General features: G+C 50.5%; 1 protein-coding gene across 2 annotated transcripts; it reads left to right on the forward strand.

The window, feature by feature from the left end:
- Positions 1 to 1,385: 1,385 nt before the first annotated feature.
- Positions 1,386 to 5,521, forward strand: IDI1 (isopentenyl-diphosphate delta isomerase 1). Of its 2 annotated transcripts, none has more exons than XM_026478679.4 (5): positions 1,386 to 1,919; positions 2,181 to 2,359; positions 2,546 to 2,638; positions 3,061 to 3,191; positions 3,909 to 5,521. In XM_026478679.4, exons 1-5 carry the CDS (start codon positions 1,771 to 1,773, stop codon positions 4,224 to 4,226), a joined length of 870 nt encoding a protein of 289 aa, XP_026334464.3. In that variant the 5' UTR covers positions 1,386 to 1,770; the 3' UTR covers positions 4,227 to 5,521. The 2 variants fall into 2 exon arrangements, with proteins under 2 accessions (XP_026334464.3, XP_026334465.2); XM_026478680.4 differs by having other exon boundaries at positions 2,199 to 2,359.
- The last annotated feature ends 17,915 nt before the right edge of the window (positions 5,522 to 23,436 follow it).

Below are 23,436 nucleotides of genomic sequence, written 5' to 3' on the forward strand. Positions count from 1 at the left end.
ATTCTAAGACTGTAAAGGTGTCCTGAGACCAAAAAGTTTGAGGACCCCTGCACGTCACTTTGCTAAGCAGTAATAATTCAGTATTTTAAATTTCACAGGCACAAGAGGAAGGAACTTGAGCTATGTAGGCATTTTATAATTACTTAAATTGAGAAATAATTTCACAGGTAGCCTGAATTAATATACTCTTGATATATAACCACACTTTATTCAATTTATTTGAATAAATGAATGATTGTTACCTGACGGCAAATTTAGTAATTTTAATAATTTAAAATTTTTAACAGATAAATGAATTTTTTTAAATTAAGTTAAATTTTAATACTTAATACTTTAATATTGAGTGGGTGTAATGTGTTGGGTCTGTGGAGATGTGATGTGGGGGGGCATGTTGAGTGTAGGGTGGGGGGTCTGTGAGGGTTGTGGGTGTGATGTGTAAGGTGTGATGTGTTGGGTGTGTGGGTGATGTGAGAGGCATGATGTGGGGTCTGCATGGGGTGTGGGTGTGATGTGAGGGGTGGGATGTTAGGGTCTGCGTGGGGTGCGGGTGTGATGTGTAGGGTCTGCATGGGGTGCGGGTGTGATGTGTAGGGTCTGCGTGGGGTGTGGGTGTGATGTGAGGGTGGGATGTTAGGGTCTGCGTGGGGTGTGGGTGTGATGTGAGGGTGGGATGTTAGGGTCTGTGTGGTGTGTGGGTGTGATGTGAGGGGTGTGATGTTAGGGTCTTGGTGGGGTGTGGGTGTGATGTGTAGGGTCTGCGTGGGGTGCGGGTGTGATGTGAGGGTGGGATGTTAGGGTCTGTGTGGGGTGTGGGTGTGATGTGAGGGGTGGGATGTTAGGGTCTGCGTGGGGTGCGGGTGTGATGTGTAGGGTCTGCGTGGGGTGCGGGTGTGATGTGAGGGTGGGATGTTAGGGTCTGCGTGGGGTGTGGGTGTGATGTGTAGGGTCTGCGTGGGGTGCGGGTGTGATGTGAGGGTGGGATGTTAGGGTCTGTGTGGGGTGTGGGTGTGATGTGAGGGGTGGGATGTTAGGGTCTGCGTGGGGTGCGGGTGTGATGTGTAGGGTCTGCGTGGGGTGTGGGTGTGATGTGAGGGTGGGATGTTAGGGTCTGCGTGGGGTGCGGGTGTGATGTGTAGGGTCTGCGTGGGGTGCGGGTGTGATGTGAGGGTGGGATGTTAGGGTCTGCGTGGGGTGTGGGTGTGACGTGAGAGGCGTGATGTGGGGTCTGTGTGGGGAGGCCGCAGGGTGTGAGGTGTTGGGTTGAGTGTGGCCGGTACGGCGGGCGTGACGTGGGGGCCAGCTGTGGGTGTACGGTCGGGTCAAGAGGGCGTTCCCGAGGGCGGTCATGTGGATGGTCTGCGTGTGGGGCGAACGGCGCGTGCGTGCGTCCGCGACCTTCCGAACCAGGGCACGCACGGCGCCGCCCCGCTCGGCCCTCGTCCGGCCCACCGCCCGGAGGGAATCCGAGCTCAGCCTCCCCGTCGGCTAACTGCGCGGACGACCCCGCGCACACACGTCTCGACGCCTCAGACCCCGCCGCCCAGGGACCTGCCTCCGGCGCGCAGACGGGCGTGTTATGGGCGAGGCCAATCGCCCGGCCCTCCGTCTCCGGACCCCTCCTTAAAACGGCTCCGCAGAGACCTGAGTCCGTACAGCGGTGTTCACAAGACACCGGTAACAGCTGAACCTAGCCTCCGAGACCGAGGCCCTGCACACGCCCTCGCGCGACCGTGACGCCAGGCGCGGCCGGCGCGCGATTGGCCGGGGACGATGTGGCGCGCTCTGGCGCGGGCGCTGACGATTGGGCGCACGGCCCCGAGGAGCGGGCCCCAGACCTGGGGGCGGGGCCTGCGGGAGCATCTCGCGGCGCAGGAGGCGCGCGCGGCGGAGCAGGCGTACCCGGAGCGCGGCCACCTGTGGTAGGCTGGCGGGAGTCGGGAGGGTCCCCGCGGGTGCGGGTCCGGGGCGCGGAGAGGCCCGGAGGTGGAGCGCCCGGGATGGGGGACCGAGTGTGGCCGCGCCGCCCGCTTGCGCTGCGTCCGGGGCGCCAAGCCGCCCCGCGCCCTCCCGGGGGACTTTCGGGGACAGGTGGGAGTTGGGGGAGGTCCCCGGGGCCCGGGTGGTGGTGGTGGGGAGCTTCTCCCAGGGACGCGGGGCCACGGGCCCCGGTCCTGTGTCAGCGTCAGGGTCACGGACAGGGTCCGGCGGGCTGCCAGCATGCCGGAGATTGACACGGACAAGCTGGACGCACAGCAGGTGCAACTGCTGGCGGAGATGTGCATCCTCATAGATGAAGAGGACCGTCGCGTCGGGGCGGAGACCAAACGGAACTGCCATCTGAACGAGAACATAGACAGAGGTGCGGGGGCCGGGGCAGGTGCGGGGGCCGGGCGGCCCATGTGCCCGCTGCGCTGTCTGTGCCGTGCAGAGACCCGCTGAACAGCACACCGTGGCAGCAAGTTCCAGGGGCTCTGGACCGTCGGTGGAGAATGGGGCAAGTAACTGCTGTTTTACAGTAAAGTAATTGCCCCTCTTTGGCTCGCAGGGTTATTGCATCGAGCTTTCAGCGTCTTCTTATTCAACACGGAAAATAAGCTCCTGCTGCAGCAGAGGTCGGATGCTAAAATCACCTTTCCAGGTGAGTGTGCTTCTGGCTGAAGTATTTTGTGGGGAGCCGGATCCAGCGAGACTCGGTCGGGGGCATTCTTGGTAGCCAGGGTCAGAAGGGAAATCCTGTGGATGGCATCATTTCATATTCCGCATAAAGAAGTGTGTGCATTGAGTGCAACTTAATAAAATGGCAATGAAAACTGCCCACATCACTTATATTTCTAATGTACATTTTTTCTGTGTTGTAGGTTTGTCTTTATACTCTTTGATCTTTCTGGTTAAGAAGGCGTCAATAAAGAACTTATCCACACGTGTCTATTATTGATAGCTTATTGTAACTGATTTAGAAATCTCCATTTTTCTGTTACTTTTAAAACTTTACGTTTTTTTTTTATCTTTTAGGCCTGTTTGGAAGAAAAATTAATCTACATGTATATTAAAATGTTCCAGGTTGTTTTACCAACACTTGCTGTAGTCATCCGTTAAGTAATCCCCAAGAGCTCGAAGAAAAAGAGGCCATTGGAGTAAGAAGAGCAGCACAGAGGCGTTTAAAGGCTGAATTAGGAATTCCCATGGAAGAGGTAACCAGTTTACTGCACAACCGTACAAGCTGAAATCTTGTTTAGAAATCCAAACATAAAAACATTTTAATTAAAATTTTAAATTTAAGGTAGGTCTCTGCTTTGTAACCTTGTGAGTTATTGGCCCCAGAAAGCACCTCCATTAAAGATTATTTAAATGTCGATTTCTTCATATTACTTGTGAGAATTTAGCTCAGTGCTGAAATGGATTGATCTGTTAACCAGTATATTAAATTGATTATTTTTATAATTGACCTGATCAAAATGATAGTTTTCTTGTAGAAATCCTTACAAATATGAAGTACAAATCTGATTGGGTAAATTGAAATAATCTTTTTTTTCCTGGAATTGTTCCCTTTAAATAAGACCTGAGTAAATAAAGTATATCTCATCTAGTTTAAATGGTAAATACTTTTCCCCCCGAAAAGTACTATCAAGACGTGAAGGAGAATGTCATACATCTAGCTTGAGTGCGTGCTTTTTTTTTTAATACAATTATTTCAATAAAATCAATTTAAATTTTTGGTCCTACGGGGAAAAAAATTTAAGCACTTGAAACTATAATAATATTTTCATATATCATCGATAGATTAATATTTTAAGAGTTCTAAATCTAAAACTGTGGTTCTGTTGTTCAGGATCTTACTGAAATGTGGTGGGCTGATTTACATTACTTGTGTTATTGATGTTTTTGCTGTTGTTTTATTTTCATCCTAGGTTCCTCCAGAAGAAATTGATTACCTCACACGAATTCACTATAAGGCTCAGTCAGATGGTATCTGGGGGGAACATGAAATTGATTATATTCTGTTTGTGAGGAAGAATGTAACTTTGAATCCAGATCCCAATGAGATTAAGAGCTACTGTTACGTGACAAAGGAAGAGCTAAAAGAACTTCTGGAAAAGGCAGCCTGTGGTGAAATTAAGTTAACTCCATGGTTTCAGATTATTGCCGATTCTTTCCTCTTTAAATGGTGGGATAACTTAAATCATTTGAATCAGTTTGTTGACCATGAGAAAATACATAGAATGTGAATGTGAAAATGAATGGTTAGCAAAATACTGAAAAATTTTTCCATTTAGTAAACTGAACATAATTTTTTAAAAATTTGGTTCCCCGTAAGAACTCGTCACTTGAAATATTGATACTTTACAACCAGTATTTGTGTGGAAAATACAACCAAGTACCTAATTTTGTATCACACACCCCATATGTGTGCATTGCTATTTGTACATGACATTTGCGAGAGGTTATTGTAAAAACTGAGGGCACATTAACGTTATCTGCCTAATCACGTGGTCCTAACAAACTCTCACAAATAAGTGAAGCTCTTCATTTTCGGTATGTTGTGATGAATACTGTCAGCACGCTTGTAGAGTACTTTGCTCTTTGCCAATGCTTTATAAATCGTTCCATTTTTATCATAGTGTAGAAGAACCTGCAGGGGGAACTATTTGCTTACTTGAACATGGTCCAAATTAACTTTCCATATGAGCAGACTGGTAGAGCAGGTTCAAGGGAAGGTAAATGGTATGTATCCTGATTTCTGTTATTCTAAGTTGATTTTATGGTTTAATCATTCTGGAAGTATTTTGATACCAAAAGTCAAACATTGCTTTTGGTAATGATATCGGTCGGGTTAAATCTTTAAATAGTCTTTGCCAGTTAGCAACGTGTGCTTTCCGAACGACATGGACAGGCAGGCTGTTTGTAAAATGGAAATTGGGTCAGTTGGGTCATGCGCTACAACGGGGTTTCTTGACCTTGACACTGCTGACATTTGGGTTGGAGAATTCTTTGCGGGAATTCGTCTGTATGTCCTACGATGTTTAGCAGCATCCCCGGGTTCCACCCACTCAAAGCCATTCTCACCCCTCCCCCCGTGAGTCACTGTGACACCAGATGCCAAATAACTCCTGGAGGGCACAGGCGCCCCCAGTTGAAAACCACTGTTCTACCGAGTCAGGCCATATCGTAGGGGGAAAAAATTCACAGAAAGATTATAGTCCATGTTATGGATTTGGGTTATGGGATGTGTGTATATTCATATTTAAATTGTACCTCGACTAATGCACTTTCTAAAAGTCTTGCCATAGATTTCTCAGATCTGAACTCTTAAGACAGCTGTATTATCCTCTAATGTTGTATAATAACTAATGAAGAAAAAAATGAGAGATTATTTAACAAAGCTAAATGTTTTGTAAATTCAGTAGCAAAATCCATTTCTTGTTAACCTCGAACAGTTGACTTAAAACTTCAGGCAAGACTGTGTGGCAAGTATTAGTTTTACTGAAAAACAGAAACAATAAAAAGAATTACCACATTTTAACATTGTTGTCTGGTTTGTTAAAACTTTAATCCCATCATTTAATCCTTTAATAAAATTATGGGATCCATAACCAGGAGCACCAGTGGACAGCGCACCTCAGTCCACTCAGTAAATGCTCAGTGAGCATTAGATGTTACTGCTATTGTTTTATTAGAAGGCCTGTCTGGAACATGGAAGGATGAATACTCTTTGACCTGATGAACCCCTTAGAACTCTTTCATCTTTTTAAAGATGAAATGAAACTTAAATTTTTATCTTAACTGCTTAAAATTCATGGTCTCCAAAGTCTATAACTGTCTGACAGCTCCTTTAAGGGCCAGAAGTAGTCTTCTACAAAATTTATTATTCCGGGGGTGCCTGGGTGGCTCTGTCGGTTAAGCGTCTGCCTGGTCATGATCCTGGGGTCCGAGATCGAGTTCCACTCCCCGCTTAGCGGGGAGTCTGCTTCTCCCTCAGCCCCTCCCCCTTCCCTCCTGCTTGTGAGCATTGTCTCTGGTAGACTGGTGATGGGTAGTAAGGAGGGCATGGTGCACTGGGTGTTGTACACAACTAATGAATCATCGAACTTTACATCGGAAACCGGGGATGTACTGTATGATGACTAACATAATATAATAAAAAAACATTAAAATAAAAAAAATTTTAATATAAATAAAATTGATTATTCCGTCTTCAACCCTATACCGTCCAGAGAACAAGAGTGAAAACCAAGACACTGTAGGGAGGGGGCAGGTGCTACTCCCCTGCGTGGCCCCAGCCCCCAGCAGAGGGGCACAGGCACAGAACTCTAAGGCATGTGAGTGGGTCCCTGGGCTGCACGCCACGTAATTCTCAGGTGGAGGTGGTACTTCCATCTGCTCTCCAGGGCACACCTGCTTGATGGTTTCACCCCCCCACATGGGTGGGCCTGTTCAGTGGGCATTCCCAGGAATGGGGGACCGCACTTCCTGCATAAGTCTGGATGCCCACCCGGATCCCCCCTCTGCACATATGGGGTGTCTAGTCTTTCACTATAGCCCTTCCCCACCTCAACTGGGTCCTTGTCAGCCTAAGCCTGGACTTCTCACTCAGGTCTCACAGAGTGAACTTGTGCACATTTAATAGCCTGACAGAACTTTGTACCTCACAGTTTCACACACACAACCTCTCATCTACAGGACTTACACTCCCACATTTATTTTTAAGATTCTATTTATTTGAGAGAGAGAGACAGCACGAGCAGGGGAGAGGGGCGGGGAGAAGCAGACTCCCAGCTGAGCAGGGAGCCCAACACAGGACTCGATCCCAGGACCCTGAGATCATGACCTGAGCTGAAGGCGGACGCTTCACCGACTGATCCAGTCAGGCACCCCTGCTTGTGTGTGTGTGTGTGTGTGTGTGTGTGTGTGTGTGTGTGTGTGTGTATTTAAAGATTTTATTTATTTATTTGACAAAGAGGCAGCCAGTGAGAAAGGGAACACAAGCAAGGGAGAGAGGGAGAGGAAGAAGCAGGCTCCCAGTGCAGGAGCCCGATGCGGGGCTCGATCCCAGGACTCTGGGATCACGCCCTGAGCCGAAGGCAGATGCTTAACGACTGAGCCACCAGGTGCCCTGCTGCTTGTATATTTAAACAGGATCTCATGCTTCTGTTCAGACCAAATCCTGAGATGCACCACCCTGCCTCCTCTCAGGAAATGGCAACTTCACTCCTCCCATCACTCAGGCTAAATACTTGGCAGTCACTTTTAATTCCTTTCCCCCCACACCCTGTATCCAATTAGTTAGTAAACCCTTTGAATTAACCCAGATTTGAACTTTGATTCACTTTTCCTACTGCTTTGAATCCAGACAATCCCTGGACGGCCTCCTGACTGCATCTGCTCTTGCCTCTTGATGTCTATTCCCAACACAGCAGCTAGCGAGTGTGTCCTCTCCCTCCTGCTCAGAAAACACCAGAGGAAGCCCCCAGCGGCCCCCCTCCCCACACTGTGCCCGGCACCGTGCGCCTCATGACTGCCCTGGGAGCCGGCTCTGGGCAGTGCCTGAGTGCACCACGCAGGCTCCCCTTAGATCTTTAAACTATTTCTTCCTAGAGAAATTTTTTTCCAGATATATCCATGACAGGCTCTCACTTTTTTCAAACCTACTCAATTTTGGCCACCTCCGTGTTGCCCACTGTGGCCATTCTGTGACCCATTTCTCCCACACTTTCCCCTCCTTTTCTATCACTTAACGCCTGGTAATATAGCAGGTAACGCACTTACTGTCTGTCCACCCGGATGCGAGCTCTCTGAGGGCAGGGATTTCCCACTTCTTCCGACTAGTCTGAAAAATTTTAAACGTACAGAAAAATTATAAGGATAGTATAACAAGTCCCCATGTACCCTCGACATAGATTTGTCAATTGTGAAGTTTGCCACACGCATATGTGCTCTTGAGATATTTACAATTTATTCCAGATTTAATGACATCTGTAGCATATAACCAAGAGGCACAGAAAGGAAATTTCACACACACAGTACTTTTATCTGAAATACAGCACCTGGGTGGCGCCTGGGTGGCTCAGTTGGTGGAGTGTCCGACTCTTGGTATTAGCGCAGGTCTTGATCTTGGGGTCATGAGTTCGAGCCCCGCGTTCAGCTCCACGCTGGGCATGGAGCCTACATAAAAAGTAAATAGATGGGGGCCGCCTCGGTGGCTCAGTCGGTGAAGCGTCTGCCTTCAGCTCAGGTCACGATCCCAGTGGATGGGGAGCCGGCTTTCCCCTCTGCCTCTCCCCCGGCTTGTGCACTCTTTCTCTCTCTCTCAAATAAATAAAATATTTTTTAAAAAATGAAAAAATAAAATACAGTTATCAGGGAAGGAGAATTCTTCCTTATCTTCAAGGTATTCCACTGGACTAAGAATTCAACTGACAGGACACAGATTAACAGGAGAAAACCCAGTTTCCTTGCATGTGCACAGGAGGCCCAGTACGGACCCCGGAGGCCCAGTAAGGACCCCGGCGTGTGCAGGAGACCATGGGCTCCCGAGGAACTCACGGGACTTACAGGGTAAGGAGCACGGGGCTTTGGGAGCTTGCGTTAGTGAGGAATTCTAAGTAAAAATGCGGGCTGAGGTAGAAGACCAGAAAAACAACAAGGCTTATTTCTGCCTCTTGCTTGGCGTCACAGGCCCTGCCTCTGGTGACAGGCTGTCTTTTACTTCTTAGTCTGGGGCGGTGTTTTTCTGACAGGAGATGCGTGTCCTGGATCTGGGGACAGAGGAGGGCCTGAGGCGCTCGCAGCGCCTGTGTCCCCAGTAGCTTTGCTTCAAAGGGACCGGTGCGCCATTGTGGCCCATTCGGGGGTCCGCCGGGGCCCTCCAGTCCGCGTTCGAATCCTCCCCGGGAGCCCCGGTGCTAAAAGCTGAGCTGAGGAGGGAGACACCGACGGAGTAGCGGGCGGTGAGAGAGCTGCGCAGAGAACACGGACGGGAAGGAGGACGAAGCCGCAGAAAGCAAGGAACCGAGCCCGTTTCCGCACGTCGCGCTGGGCCGGTCCCCCAACTGCGCCTCGCTTCTCCGGGGAAACGGATTCGTTCTCTCCGGCTCAAGTTCCATGCTGCTTGCCCCCTCGGCTTCCACAGAACCACCTTGTCGGAGAAGCTCCTCCCGGCCACGAGGCGAGGCGGGGAGCCCAGGGCTGTGCGCGTCTGCGCGGGGCTCTTGAACTTGCGCTCCGTGACCGCCCAGACCGAGGATCGCCTCTTCGAACTCATCACCTCCGAAATTTGGGACTAAGACCTTGGTGCTGAATAGAAGCTTTGGGGCTCTGCCGGTGGATTTCCTACGGCTTCTCGATGGGCCTGCCGAGGGCGCCACGCTTGTGAGTCGCGGCCACGTGGCGAGGGGAGCTGCGCGACGGCAGCGGCCAGCGGTGCGAGCCCACCGTCCTGAGCGGTGAGGCGGGAACCCTGTACGTGCCTTTGCTGCCCCCCAGAATAGATGCACCGGACCCACGGTTTACAGACGCGGTTGGCTTGGCGTCTGTGAAGTCTCACAGTCGTCAAGGACACACTTTCGTGGGGTCCCGTCGGCGTGTGAGGGCAGAACGGGTAGGGACAGAGCTGACCTACGAGACCTGCGGTTGGTTCTTGCAGCGAGAGAGCTTAGCTCTGTCACCCCAGCAAGTCAGGCCAGGTGTTTGGTCCACCCCAATACAGTGTGCGGTTTGGGGACACGCAGCCGAGGCAGGGAGCTGGGGCACTCCCCGGTGCACAGGGCTGACCCGTAACACACTCCATGACTTGGCCAGCGTCTACGCTCCACTCACCTACTCTCCTGAGGAGGCCACGTTTGAAGGTGCTGTTTTCAGCCGCAAACCACGGGGTCTGCACGCAGGATCAGTCCGGGTATGTCTCCCAGGAGAAGTCCGGCGGCCAGTCTGTTTTCAACACGGGGGAGAAGGTTTTCAGCCGTAGTCCTTGAGCTTCTCTGCAGTTTCCCGGGGCCCAAGTAACTCCCCGGGGCAAGGGCGGAGCGATGTTCTTCTGGTCCTGACGCCACGCCTTGCGGTCCATTCATCTCCGCTGCTCAGTGCACCGGCCGCTCCCGTCAGCAAGAATCAAGACCAGGTCAAGTTCTCTCGCGTTATCTAGAGGTCGACAGGGACACGGTCAGAAAATACTAAAGAGAAAGCTGCTGTGTTTTATTTTGTTTTTAATATGAAGAAGTCTTTAAAAAAAAAAAAAAAGAGGGGTAGATGAAGGAGAAACTTCCTGATCTGTGCTCTTGGAAGAAGTTGCCCAAGTCGTGGTGCCGCCGCTTTGGGGTCTGGGACTTGGCGCTGGAAATCCTTCTTTTTGGGTCTTGTGTCAGAGTCGTCTCCTGGTGGTCTGGAGAGCGGGGATCTGGGTCTGTTTGGGCCACCTCTCTTTCACGGTGATGGTCCTGCAGGTGGTCAGCAGGACCCCACGGGGCCCTCCCCAACATGGTGACAGCACGCACTGTCTTCTACAGACCCTGCTGGAGCTGGGCCTCTGTTACCTGTTGACAGTAGGCTTCAGACTTCTTCCCGGTCCACAGTCAGTCACAGCATCCCATTGCTAAACTGAGGCCCTGGCGGAAAGGCTTAGAAACCCCACGGGAACCGCATGACTGAACATTATTTCCAGGGGATGATCCACACCTCCTACTTGAACTTTCTGGATCTTAATAGGGGCCAAGGGCAATGCTTCTGGTCACTTATTTTCAGTTTGACAGATCTTTCCTAAGATCCTTTTTATGTCTAGACCTTGGGCAAGGTCCCCTTTGCCCTGATGACTAAGGCTTACATGGGGTATTGAAGAGCTCCATGGTCAGGCTCAGTCCATGAAAGAATGTGAAAGCTAGGAATGACCTCGGGTACCGATTTCCTCACCCCCGTGGTGTGAGGTGACATTAGCCCATCCACCCACCGTGCAGAAAACAACCCCACATGGGAAAATCCATCTGGAGTGACTCAAAGGGCCTGGGGGACTCTCGAGGTAAACAATGTCCTTCAGACACTTGATAAGATATACGAGTAGGGCCCTGGGAAAGAATTTAGTCCAAAGTTTTGTGGAAGCCTGGGCAGAACCAACTCCTTCAGTTCCGTAATTACCTTCATCTGCACACAGGTCCCATCTGGTGGGAGATCAGTGCAAGCAGAAAGGTTAGAAGCAAGGGGCTAAAGGGGGCCCACTCGGCCCCACATATGATCCATCTGATAACTGCTGGGCACCATTTTGAATCCAAGCGTCCTTTCAGATTGCGGGGCACTTGTCAGATAACGAATAATATGAGTCAGGGATAAAGATAGGGTTGAAAACTGGGTGGAGAGAGGATGGGGGTCCGATTTGGGCTGCATACTGAGCGGTTCTGTCCGTTTCCCTAGCATGGCCGAGCCGCAAACACTGGTGATTTGAGAAGACAGGGGAATAGCTTGTAATAGGTCAGCAGTTATTCACCTGTTAAAACCCGGCAAAAGTTAAGAAATCCTGGGATTTCCAAAGTGTGCCAAACAGCCCAGCTGGCCCCAGAGGCGTATTTGGAGCCTGTGTCGATAGTTGACAATCTTCCCTTCTGCCAATATGCAGGCTTGGGTAAGAGCTAGGAGCTCAGCCACCTGGGCTGAATTTATTCTGGTGGGCAAAGAATGTGCCCCCAGTGTTTCATGCAGGGAAACCGTGGCAAATAACCGAGTTATTGTTTCCTGGAAACTTTGTTTACAGGAGCCATCACAAAATAGAAGAGTCTGGACTGTCCACGGGGGTGACAAGGAGGTCCCGCGTGGCTTTGGGACCATGTCTGTGGCTCCAAGGCTGTTGTGGGGAAGAGAGTGGGCTCTCCATCATGGAAGGTGGTGAGGTAGCTGGATTTGAAGTGTTACACCAATTAAGATGATGGGTTAGTGGAAAGACCTTGTTTGTACGCGTTCTGCTGCCATGTCGAGGTGCTGTGTCCAATGAACTAGTAAGACAGCAAACCCCCAGGGGAACATACAGGTGAGTGGGGGAGCCTGACGTCAGAACACCTGAACATGGGGCCATACCCAAAGCCTCAAGGTCTAACTGGCATGAGAAACATACTATTGGCCACATCCAAGAGGCCAAAGGCCATCCTAGGACGCCTACAGCAACACCACTCTTTTCATGAAAGGGCTTGTCAAAATTAGGCAAGCCAAGAGCCGGGGGTGTGGATAGGGCTAGTTTGAGGCTTCAAAGGAGGTTCATGTCTCCAAGGGCAGGAAGTAGGTTCAGAGCTGACATGTGACAGAAGAGCATATCAAGATTTGGCGAAAACTGCAGAAGTAGGAATCCATTGGTGGCAGCAACCAGGGGCCCCTAAAAATTCACATAACTGTTTCTTCACTTTGGGGAGAGGGGTGGGAAAAACTGACTCTAGGCGTTGTGGAGTGAGCTTTTGAAAACCCCGAAACATCCCATGTCCTAAATAGATAGGGTTTGCACCCACTGAAGTTTATTTTTTTATTTTTATAGATTTTATTTTTAAGTCCTTGCTACACCCAAGGTGGGCTCGAACTCACCACTCCAAGATCAAGAGTTGCATTCTCCACTGACTGAGCCAGTCAGGCACCCCCTACCCACTCAAGTTCAGATGTGGGGGCTTCCTGGCCTCGCCCAGCCGGTGCCGTTAGGAGAATGAAGGGTCTACAAGAGCTCCTTGCATAGTGTGATCACAGAGCAAAAGGTCATCGCCACATTGCCCCAGGATGGAGCCTTGGGTAAAGGTTACGGAGTCAAGGTCAGCTTTAAGCACAGACTCACAGTATCCTTGGGCTCTGTGAGTCCAGGTTAATTGTCTCCTTGTGAGTGTGAGTGCAGACAGAAACTGGGAGTCGGGCTGCAGTGGGATTGAGCAGAAAGCTGAACAGAAGTCACTTGCCTTCACCAGGCTGCATGGGCTGCAGTAATGTAAGGCCATCAGCTGGGGTTGGGGACGAGGGTGCTGAGGAATTACAAAGGCATCTGGCCCTCAGGTCCTGGACGGTCCCATACATCTGGTTCCCCTCTGAGTCAAATTTGCCTTCTTCCTTTCCCGGCAGGATGGGGGTGATACTGGGGGAGGCAGTAAAGACAAGGACCCCCTGTCTCGAGATTGAGTCGTTACAGGCTCAGTTCCTTGCTTTGCGTCCCTGGAGGAGGGTGTCAGGCCACTGATGGAAACGGCTTACTTTTCCAAGAAATGCACACAGGTTCCACACTCAGCAACAACACAGCCACATCTGCATGTGTGGCCCCAAGACAGACCAACCAGGACACCTTTTTTTTTTTTTTAAAGATTTTTTATTTATTTATTCGACAGAGACAGCCAGCGAGAGAGGGAACACAAGCAGGGGAGTGGGAGAGGAAGAAGCAGGCTCATAGCGGAGGAGCCTGATGTGGGGCTCGATCCCAGAACGCCGGAATCACGCCCTGAGCCGAAGGCAGACGCCTAACCGCTGTGCCACCCAGGCGCCCCAACCAGGACATCTTTTAAAGACTCATCGCCTTCAGAGGAATTTAGATCAGAATGAGTTTCCAGTAAAGACAGATGCCGTTTATGGTGGCACGAAATTTACGGGACAAATCTCTCCCAGGAGGTTTGCTGGGGTCCTGCTGGGCATGGGCAGATTGGTGCGCGTGCGGGCGCTGCTGTTCACCCGCTGACACGCCAGCGCCTGTGTCCATGAACAAAATCCAGGCCCCAGTCTCTGAGTTTGAAGGTGGGCTCTGGGCATGGCCGGGGCTGGCCCCATCATTTCGGGGGGGGAGGGTCCCATGGTGGAGGGAAGGAATTTTCCGACAGTGATGGCATTTCGGGGAATTGTTTAAAACTTTCCTTCTTCTGCAGTGCAGGACAGTTTCTCTTCCAATGTCCTGGTTTCTGCAGTTTTCTGGAGGCAAATAGGAAGCTCTGAGTGGGCTGTGAGTTATCCTGTGTCATGCTTTGGCCCCTTGGAGAGTCAAGTTGCAAAGCGAGAATCATTGCTTTTAGCTCCTTTCCCCTGCTTTCTGGCAAGCTACTTTTATTTATTTTTTTATTTTTTAAAGATTTTATTTATTTATTTGACAGAGACAGAGACAGCCAGCGAGAGAGGGAACACAAGCAGGGGGAGTGGGAGAGGAAGAAGCAGGCTCGTAGCGGAGGAGCCTGACGTGGGGCTCCATCCCAGAACTCTGGAATCACGCCCTGAGCCGAAGGCAGACGCTTAACCGCTGTGCCATCCAGGCGCCCCCATGGGTGTTTCCCCTTCTTTCTGAGTGCACAGTTCAGCCTTGGACCAATTAACTTTGGGGGGAAAGGCTTCCTCGATTGAGCACCTCTATTAACCCTTGAATAGTAGGCTCCAGGGGAGCCATCTCCGGGTCACTCACAGGAGGGCCAGGAGAGGCTATGGCTCAGTTTCCCCTGTGAAGGCGTTTCTCCAGGGGCCTGGGGGACCTGCCCAATAACCACCCTACAACCGTGGGCTGGAAGGACTCCCCTTAGCAGCAGTCAAGGCCTCCGGGAGTGAGGCTGTGAGTAGCTATTCATCTTTCTAACCCCCCTCTAAATTTGACAGGATCCTCTGAGAGTGGAGGTAAGAGGGCTTTATAATTTGAAAGGTCTGCTTCTGGGGGCACCTGGGTGGCTCCGTCAGTGAAGTGTCTGCCTTCAGCTCAGGTCATGATCCTAGGGTCCTGGGATCGAGCCCTGCATCCGGCTCCCTCCTCAGCAGGGAGTCTGCTTTTCCCCTCTGCCTCCCCACCCCCCGCTTGTGCTTTCTCTCTCTCTCTCTCAAATAAACAAAATCTTTAAAAAAATTAATAAAAAATAAAAATAAAAGGTCTGCTTCTGGGGATGCGTGGGTGGCTCAGTTGGTAAGCATCTGACTCTTGATCTTCGCTCAGATCTTCATCTCATGGTCATGAGTTCAAGCCCCGAGTTGGGCTCTACACTGGGCATGGAGCCTGCTTAAAAAAAGAAAACAAAACAAAACAGCCTCTGCTTCTGTCCAGGGGACAGGAATTCTCTGCGGTGGGGGTCCAGGTTGTGCCCGCAAAGGCCACTGTGTACGAGTATCTGAAACTGGCTGATCGCAGTAAGGAAAACGGAGCTTTAGGGCCCTTCCTGGAAGCTCTCACTAGGCTTGCCAGCTGATGGTCGGCATTTACACAAGAAACCTGTCTTTCCCGGGACCTGGAGGTCAGGCTGAAGTGCTCCCTGTAAGTCTTGCAAAGAAAAGGAAGTTAAAATAGCCAGCTGGTTCTTTGAAGATTCTTCCGACGAAGTTGGAGTTTTAGGGTTTAAGGAAATTGGCTGAGGAGCTGGGGCTGGGTTTAAAGTGGACAGTCCAGACCAGGGGCCCAGATGCCCAGATGCCCAGACGCCCAAAAGACCTTCTGGAGGGTCAGGGGCAGGCAGCTGGGGATAAAAGATTGCATAAGAAGGGCGTTCATGTCTCACTTGAGTTTTAATTCTTGTTCGAAGTCTGACCTCTGTGCCTTCACGTTGTTATGGGATTCCCTAAGGCTCGTTGGTACTCGCTTTTCTGTTTTTAGTTTGATCTTCCCATAAATACCAATAAGGCAGCTGCTTAGAATGAGAGCTCTCAAAATAACTTCAAATATAGAGAACTCTCTAATTCAAAAGATGGTCTGGCCATTAACAAGTGGGGTTGTCACTGGTGTATTTACTCCAACAGCCACTGGATCCGATAAGCCCGTTTACGGAAAGACCCAGAGGTAACTTTCCGGGCTTAGAGCTAAGTCTTGACCACGGACACAAGAGGCACTGAGAGGGTGTAGATGACGCAGCTCCCACGGCCCAAAGCTCACTCCCGAGAAAGTCTCTGGAAGCCAAGACCTCTGCAGCAGAGGCGTCCCCGCTTTTCCACAAACGTGAGACCCCTCCAGTCAATGGCCTGCTCACCTGTGACACGGGGCAGGCACTACTGCAATGGGACACTCCTGGACTGACACATAATTAGGGTCAAGATGACAAAGGCCCTTAGGGACCCCTGAGGACAAACCCCCCAAGAAGCCAGCTTGTCTGGACAGAGGAAGTGCCGATGGCGACTTCCTGTCTCGGATCCCAGTCTATGCAACTGGCCACCAGGGTCCCCCTGCTAAGTGCACCCTCCACATGGGAGGGACCCGAGGGAACATTCTCCCTGGTCATGGAGCCAAGCTCTCAGACACAGAACACAAGGAAAACGTCATCCGGTCTTTACGGAAATTTTGTCTAAACAGATACCCGTCTGGTGAGAACTGTGAACTCCCCACTCTGGGGGCCCGGCTCCAACAGCAGGCTAATGGGCTGAGCCTGCATTCTGCCCTGTGGTTTCCTTCCTCGTGACGGATGACACAAGACAAAGGAGCGCTGTGGCCATCTTGGGGAGGATGGAGCCAATAACCAGAGAGGGCTCTACCTTATTTTTACTAAGAGTTGATAAGCCCAGGGGACGAGTTCTACAATAGTTTCTCCTGATCATCTAAATTTAGAGACAGAACAAAAGATTCTCACCACCTTGCTCCGCTGGGCCCCGCAGATGGATTCTGGGTGGCTGGCGTGGTAACAAATCCCACCTTTGGCCGGCGGGCCAGCTGTCCCAGGTCCCGGGACCTCCGGGACCAGCGGCCGCTGAGATTGTGGACCCCACCGGCCATGCCTACTGCTGGGGAGGGACAAAGTTCCTTCTTTCCCTCCAGGGTCCTTCCAGCTGGGTTAGGAATTCAATTGACATGACACAGATTAACAGGAGAAAAAAACCAGTTTCCTTGCATGTGCACAGGAGGCCCAGTAAGGACCCCGGAGGCCCAGTAAGGACCCTGGCGTGTGCAGGAGACGATGGGCTCCTGAGGAACTCACAGGACTTACAGAGTAAGGAACACAGGGCTTTGGGAGCTTTTGTTAGTAAGGAATTCTAAGTAAAAATGTGGGCTGAGGTAGAAAATCAGAAAAACAACAAGGCTTATTTCTACCTCTTTCTTGGCTTCACAGGCCCTGCCTCTGGTGACAGGCTGTCTTTTACTTCTTAGTCTGGGGCGGTGTTTTTCTGACGGGAGATGCGTGTCCTGGACCAGGGGACAGAGGAGGGCCTGAGCCACTCACAGCGGCTGTTTCTTTGTGGCACATTCGGGGGGCCCGTTGGGGCCCTACAACAGGTCACATCTCCCCAGTGTTCTCTATCATGACTTCTCCGTCCTCCTGCCCCCCAAAACCCTGCAGCCACTCACACCCATCTCTCCATCTCCATCAGGTCCCCAGCCCGTTTGTCTGTCATGACTCTGACTTTTTAAAGATCCCACAACAATTATTTTCCAAAACGTACTTGATTGTGATATACCATATTGTTTCCCATGACCAGATTCAGACTAAACATTTTTGGGAAGAGCATTATGTAATATTGTGAACGTGGGGCTGTGGATATCTTTTCCATGTCCTTTGGACACATACCCAGCAGTGGAATTACTGGGTCACAAGGTAGCTCTATTTATAACTTTTTGGAAGAACCTCCATACTGGTTTCCAGAGTGGCTGCACGAGTTTGCACTCCCACCAACAGTGCCCGAGGGTTCCTCTTTCTCCGCGTCCTCGCCAACACCTGTTGTTTCTGGCTTGTTGATTCTAGCCATTTTGACCGGTGTGAGGTGACCTCTCACGGTTTTGATTTGTATCTCCCTGATGCTCAGTGATGTTGAGCATCTTTTCATGGGTCTGTTGCTGACCTGGATGTCATCTTTGGAGAAATGTGTTTAAATGCTCTGTCCATTTTTAATCAGATTGTTTTTTGCTATTGAGTTGTTGGCTGTCATTGCTTTCTGACTCAAACTGAGCTGTATTTGTCAATGCTTCTTGGATTTTTACAACACTATGTCTTTTCGTCATTGTATAAAAGCATATAATCAGTCAAACATGTTGTTACTCAAATTCTCAGTAGTCTTTTTTATCCTCTTGATTTCCACAACTCTGGAAGAAATGAATTAGACCTCCCAGTACAAGTATGAACCTGTTAGCGGTTTCTCACCCATGTCCAGCTCAGGGTCATTTCCCACGTTCACCAGGAGGTGCGTGCAAGGTTGGGGCTGAGACATGTGCTCACTTTTGCTATTAAATCTCTAATGCTTTTGCATGATGGTGGAATGTGTGACTAATACGGTGACTGTTTTCAGAATTTACCGAAATTTTCTTTAGAAAAGATCCAAGGCAGGGAACAGCATGAGACTCTTGGGTTATAAGCTCAAGCCCTATACTCCAGGTATTAAATATACGTCATCCAGCATTCAAATCCAAGCCTGTCACTTCTGGTCTAATTTTATGCCAAGCTGTGAGGCAACTGTGCATTTCACCACTGTCCTTGGTGGATTAGGTCAGGTTGTATGGTTTTCATAACCAGCATTTCAGGGTTTGGAAGCGTTCTTGGAGAAAGAGGGCCAGCAGGTGGAGGCAGGTCTGCACACCCACACTGAAGCCACGGTGCACGGGGGAGCTCTGGGAGCTGCTCGTCTCATCCCCCAGGCTGCAGAGAGGATGCGGGTGCTTCTGTGTGTGTCCCAGGACCCTCACTTTGAGGATGGTGCTTCATGCCTTTCCTATCCCTGCTTTAGTGGTCTCCCAGCCTCCTCCTTCAGACAAATGCTTCGGGAAGGAGCTGAGGGGGATGTTTCATTCAGTAATTTCCACATATTTTCTAAAATCCTTTCTGGAATAAGGCAAGCTTAAAATCAAAGGGAACAGAACAAAAGGAGACCCAGACAGCGGTCATGATTCCTGAAGCCTGTTTCATGTTCACGCTTCCCTTCTGCAGAGGTGACGCTACCAGGGGTTGCCAAAGCCCCGAGGAACAACGAAAATCAGAAACGCCGGCACGCTCTGCATTTTCCATGACAGCTAAGTGCCCAACTGGAACACATCCAGCCCTCTCCACACCCACACTTGGGCAGTTGATACAGGAGTACGTGCTGTGCAGACAGCCACTCCTCGAGGCTCAGGCTGAGGGCCGGTCAGCTCGCACACAAGAACGAAGGGAAGGATCGGAGGGAACAGTGCCTACGTCCCCACGGACCCCGAAGAGCACCTCCACCCAGTAGCCAGAAAGGAAAGCCTAGTGGTTCCCAGCAATGGGCAGACACTCACAAGTGTCCTGTCTCGGTGGGAGAGTTAGCCTAGATTTAGGACTGCTTGGTCTCACCGAACACATCCCGAAACCTAGACCCGAAACGATCAAGCTTCCAAACAGTTTAGCGACCTGTCAAGGGATAAGCGCACTCGATGCGGCATCCAGACCCAGTCCTGCCCTTCCTCGTCTTCGCTGATGCCAATCCATGAGGTAAACATAAACTTCACCGCTGTCCTTGACTTCAGAAATCAGTATGTGCTTTCGCTCACCCCGCCGACATCTGAGAATATGCTCACTCAAGGGGAATGCGCACAACCGGTGACCGTGCCTCGTGCTGCTGCACGCACTCTCGGAAATGGCAGGCTTTACATGCAGGTCAGCACGCGGACGCAGACACACACACACACACACACACACACACACACACACACACGCACAAGAGGGCGAGAAGACTGAAACCCCGAGAGGTGGTTCTCCCGGGACAGCATCAACCACAGAGATGACCTCCAGGGTGTGCGTTGCTCTGTTTGAGTTGTTGAATGAATTAATGAGATTACATTTCTTCTTGACACCTTGGGAGAGGACGAAGGAGAGGCTGGAACAAGGGAGGGAAGTAAAGCGAAAGTCAAGCTAACTTCAGGTTTCCAGGAGACGGCAGTGTTCCGGAGCAGGCAGGCTGCCACCCCCGCAGAGCCGGCTCCCAGGGCCCGGGACAGGAGCGCTGTCACCCAGACCGTGAGACTCAGGGGCCTGCAGCAGCCGGGTGAGTCTGGCCCAAGGCAGACCTCGGTGCTCAGGCTTCTGCCAGCACTGCGGGGGCTCGGGGGACCGCTGAGCCCTTCACTGAGGCTGCAGGGCCCAGATCTGACAGCCAGCTCCTCACCCCGGGACAAGGTCTTTGACAATTGCTGCCACGGTGAACGACCCCTCTCCTTGGGCTGCCCCCAGACTGGGTGCCACTACCATCATTTATTCATGATCTCCATTCCCACCCTCCTGCTCCAGAGGTGCAGCTGCCTTTAGAACCCTCGTTCCACACGGAGGAGGCTCCTGGGGCAGCAGGTCCACGGTCGTAAGTCGGCCAGGGCCATCCTGCCACACCGGGGCCTCCAATGGGCTCCACGCCAGCCACGTACCCCCGGATTGCTGCACTTTGAAGCACGTTCTGAAATCAAAAGTGTGAGTCCCCCACTTGATTCTTTTTCAGACTATTTCAGCTACTCCTCAAAGCTTCCACGTGAACTTTAGGATGGATTTATTTCTGCAGGTGGCACGGACATCTGGGCGATATCACGTCGGCTGGTGGACGGACGCCGGTCTCGGCATGTGTTCATCTCTGCATTTCTTTCAGCAACGTTTTACGTTTTTCAGTGTACACATCTTCCACCTTGGTTAGTTCCCAAATATTTTCTCCTTTTTCATCCTACTATAAAGGGAATGATCTTAATGTAGTTCTTGGGTTGCTCACTGTTAGTGTATAGCGACGTAAGTGATTTTTGTAGCTTGATTTTATATCCTGCAAACTTGGCTGAGTTCACTTCTTTGGCTATGAAATATTTAAAGTTCACTGAATATATAAAATCATGTGATCTGTGAACAGAGATGATTTAATCTTTTCCTTCCCAATTGACATGCCCACTCCTTCCTCGTCTCGTCTCGTGCTCTGGCTAGGCTGCAGTGCCGTTGAGCAGGAGTGGCCACGCGGGCCTGCTGGCCTTGTCCCTGATCTCCGAGGAGGCGTTCAGTCTGGCCACCGAGTGGGAGGGTGGCCATGCGCTTTCCAGACATGGCATTTATTCTGAAGCAGTTTCCGTCTCAGGTTTTTGAGTGCTTTTATCAGCAAAGGGTATTGCATTTGATCAAATGCTCTTTCTGCATCACTGAGGGTCACGTGGTTCTTGTCCTTCACCGTGTTAATGGGATGCGTCACATCTGCATGCAGGCCGTCCATGACTCCCAGGAACCTCCCAGGCTCATGCCGGCCATCCTTCCAACGTGCTCACAGCAGTATGCTAGCTTTTTCTTGAGGACTTCTGTGTTGATATTCACGAGGGACCTTGGTCTCCTGTTTTCCTACAGTGTCTCTGTCTGGCCTCGGTATCCACACCATGCTGGCCTCACGGGATGTTAGGAAGCATACATACCCTTCTCTTCATTTCTGGGGAACAGTTAAAGGATTTGTGGTGTTTTTTAAATGTTGGGTAGAATTCACCAGTGAAGCCACCTGGGCCAGGGCGGTTCTTTGCTGGGAGTTTTGTCTAATAGTAAGAAACAAACATTAAGTTTACCACCTTAACCCATTTTTAAGTGTACAATCCGGTATTGTTAAGTACACTCACGTGGCTGTACAACAGATCTTTAGAACTTCACATCTTGCAAAACAAACTCCGTCCCCATGAAACACTAACCCCTCATCCCCTGGCTTCCGCCTCTCAACTCCGTTTCTGAATTTCGACGAACGCAGACACCTCAGGGCGAACTATGGGGTGCTGGTCCTTTGTGAATGGCTTATCTCCCACAGCAGCGTCCCCGCAGTCCGTCCACACTCACACAGGTCAGGGCTTCCTTTCTCCTTAAGGCTGCACTGACACTCCTGTGCGCCTTTCTCTGTACCCATCCGCCCATCGCCCCCGGAATGCTGGGTTGCTTCCTCCTAGTGGCCATTGTAATTCTGCACCAAACGTGAGGTGCACACGCGTCTCTTAGAGATCCTACTTAGAATTCTTTTGGGCTTCCACCTGGAAGTAGGATTGCTGGCTCACGAGAACTCTGTTCTTGAGGAAACCCCGTACTGTTTTCTACAGGGGCTGCACCAGTTTGCATTCCTACCAACAGCACACGAGGTTCCATTTTCTCCACATTCTCACCAACACCTGTTTCTTGAGCGTCCATGCTGGTGGGAGTGAGCTCACGGGGGTTCCGTCGTTTCTCTGTATTAATGATTTCCAGCATCTTTTCATGTGCTGATTGGTTATTTGTGCATCTTCTTTGAAGAATTGTCTGTTCCAGTTTCCTGCCCATTTTTTAATCAGGTTGTTGTAGCTGAGTTGTAGGAGTCCCTTATGTGTACTGGATATTACCTTCACAAAAGATGTATGTTTGCAAATATTTCCTCTCATTTCATAAGCTGTCTTTCACTGTTATTTCCTTTGAAGCACAGAGATTTGCTTGGTATCATCCCATCTATCTTTTCGGTGTTGCTACCCGTACTTTCCAGCTCTGGAATTTTGGGGGCACCTTTTCGTTTTTTGCTATTTCTTTTGTTCACACCTCATTTTCCTGACTCAGACCTTCTTCCTTCAGCTCTGTCTTTAGGATGGTTATTTTAAACTGTCTGGGCAGTTCACCATCTCATCCTCCCAAGGCAGCATTTTGTCCTTTACTGGGCCGTACTTTCCTACTTTTTTGTATGCCTTGTGATTTTGTTGAAAACTGGACAGCTGAAATCTCACAATGCGGGAATTCTGGAGATCAGATACTCCCCCTTCACCAGAATGGATGGATTTTGTTTTTTATCACCATGCCAACGAGGAGACACTGAAGGTCTCCATAGCTCTTCTCTGAGTATGTGTCCTTCCCGGGGCATGTGTGTGGTCTTCCCAAATTTCCTTCACATGCAGTTGCTTTTCAAAGTCCTAATCCTTGAGTGTCTGGCCCCTAAAAGAGATAAAGCACGGAAAAGAAAGGAAAAAGAAACAGGCCTGGCTCTTTAAACTGCCTGCATCCGATTCAGCTGAAGGGAATTGCAAGAATGGGGTCCATCTCTGTGTCTACACGTCCGCCATCAGAAGCTGCAATCAGCAATCTAAACCTAGAATCCTGATCTTTGGGAGACAGGGCCTTAGCACCCCCTCTAACTCACAGAAGCAGCCACAGGAACACATGCACAGTGACTGCCTGGGGTGGGGGTGGGGTGGGGGAAACGTGAACACCAAAGCCACAAGGGCTAAAATTGACCAAAATTCATGGATTTGCCAGCCAAGCCCTTCCGTGCAAGATACAATCCTCCAGAGAGACCCGAGGTCCAGAACGATTCCGCAACTATGATCCCCAGGAAGAGATGGCCTCCTGGCTCCCCAGCACCACTTGCGTTTCAGGTTCTCTTAATGAATCTTTTTCAGCACACATAACACGAAAATCTTACTGTGTATCCCCAAAACGCAGCACTCGTTAGACATACCTGTAAGAAAACTACATTACAGGATGAAACGCCGCGGACGGTTGCACGGCACGTGCTCAGGAAGAGCCTCGCTGGGAACTGCACACGCATGAGCGGTAACACTGGTGCTGCTGGGAAGTCGGGAGGTGAGGCCTCCGGTGCTCCGTCCTGGCG

The sequence above is a fragment of the Ursus arctos genome, unplaced genomic scaffold (genome assembly GCF_023065955.2).
Source record: "Ursus arctos isolate Adak ecotype North America unplaced genomic scaffold, UrsArc2.0 scaffold_30, whole genome shotgun sequence".
Taxonomy (NCBI): Eukaryota; Metazoa; Chordata; class Mammalia; order Carnivora; family Ursidae; genus Ursus; species Ursus arctos.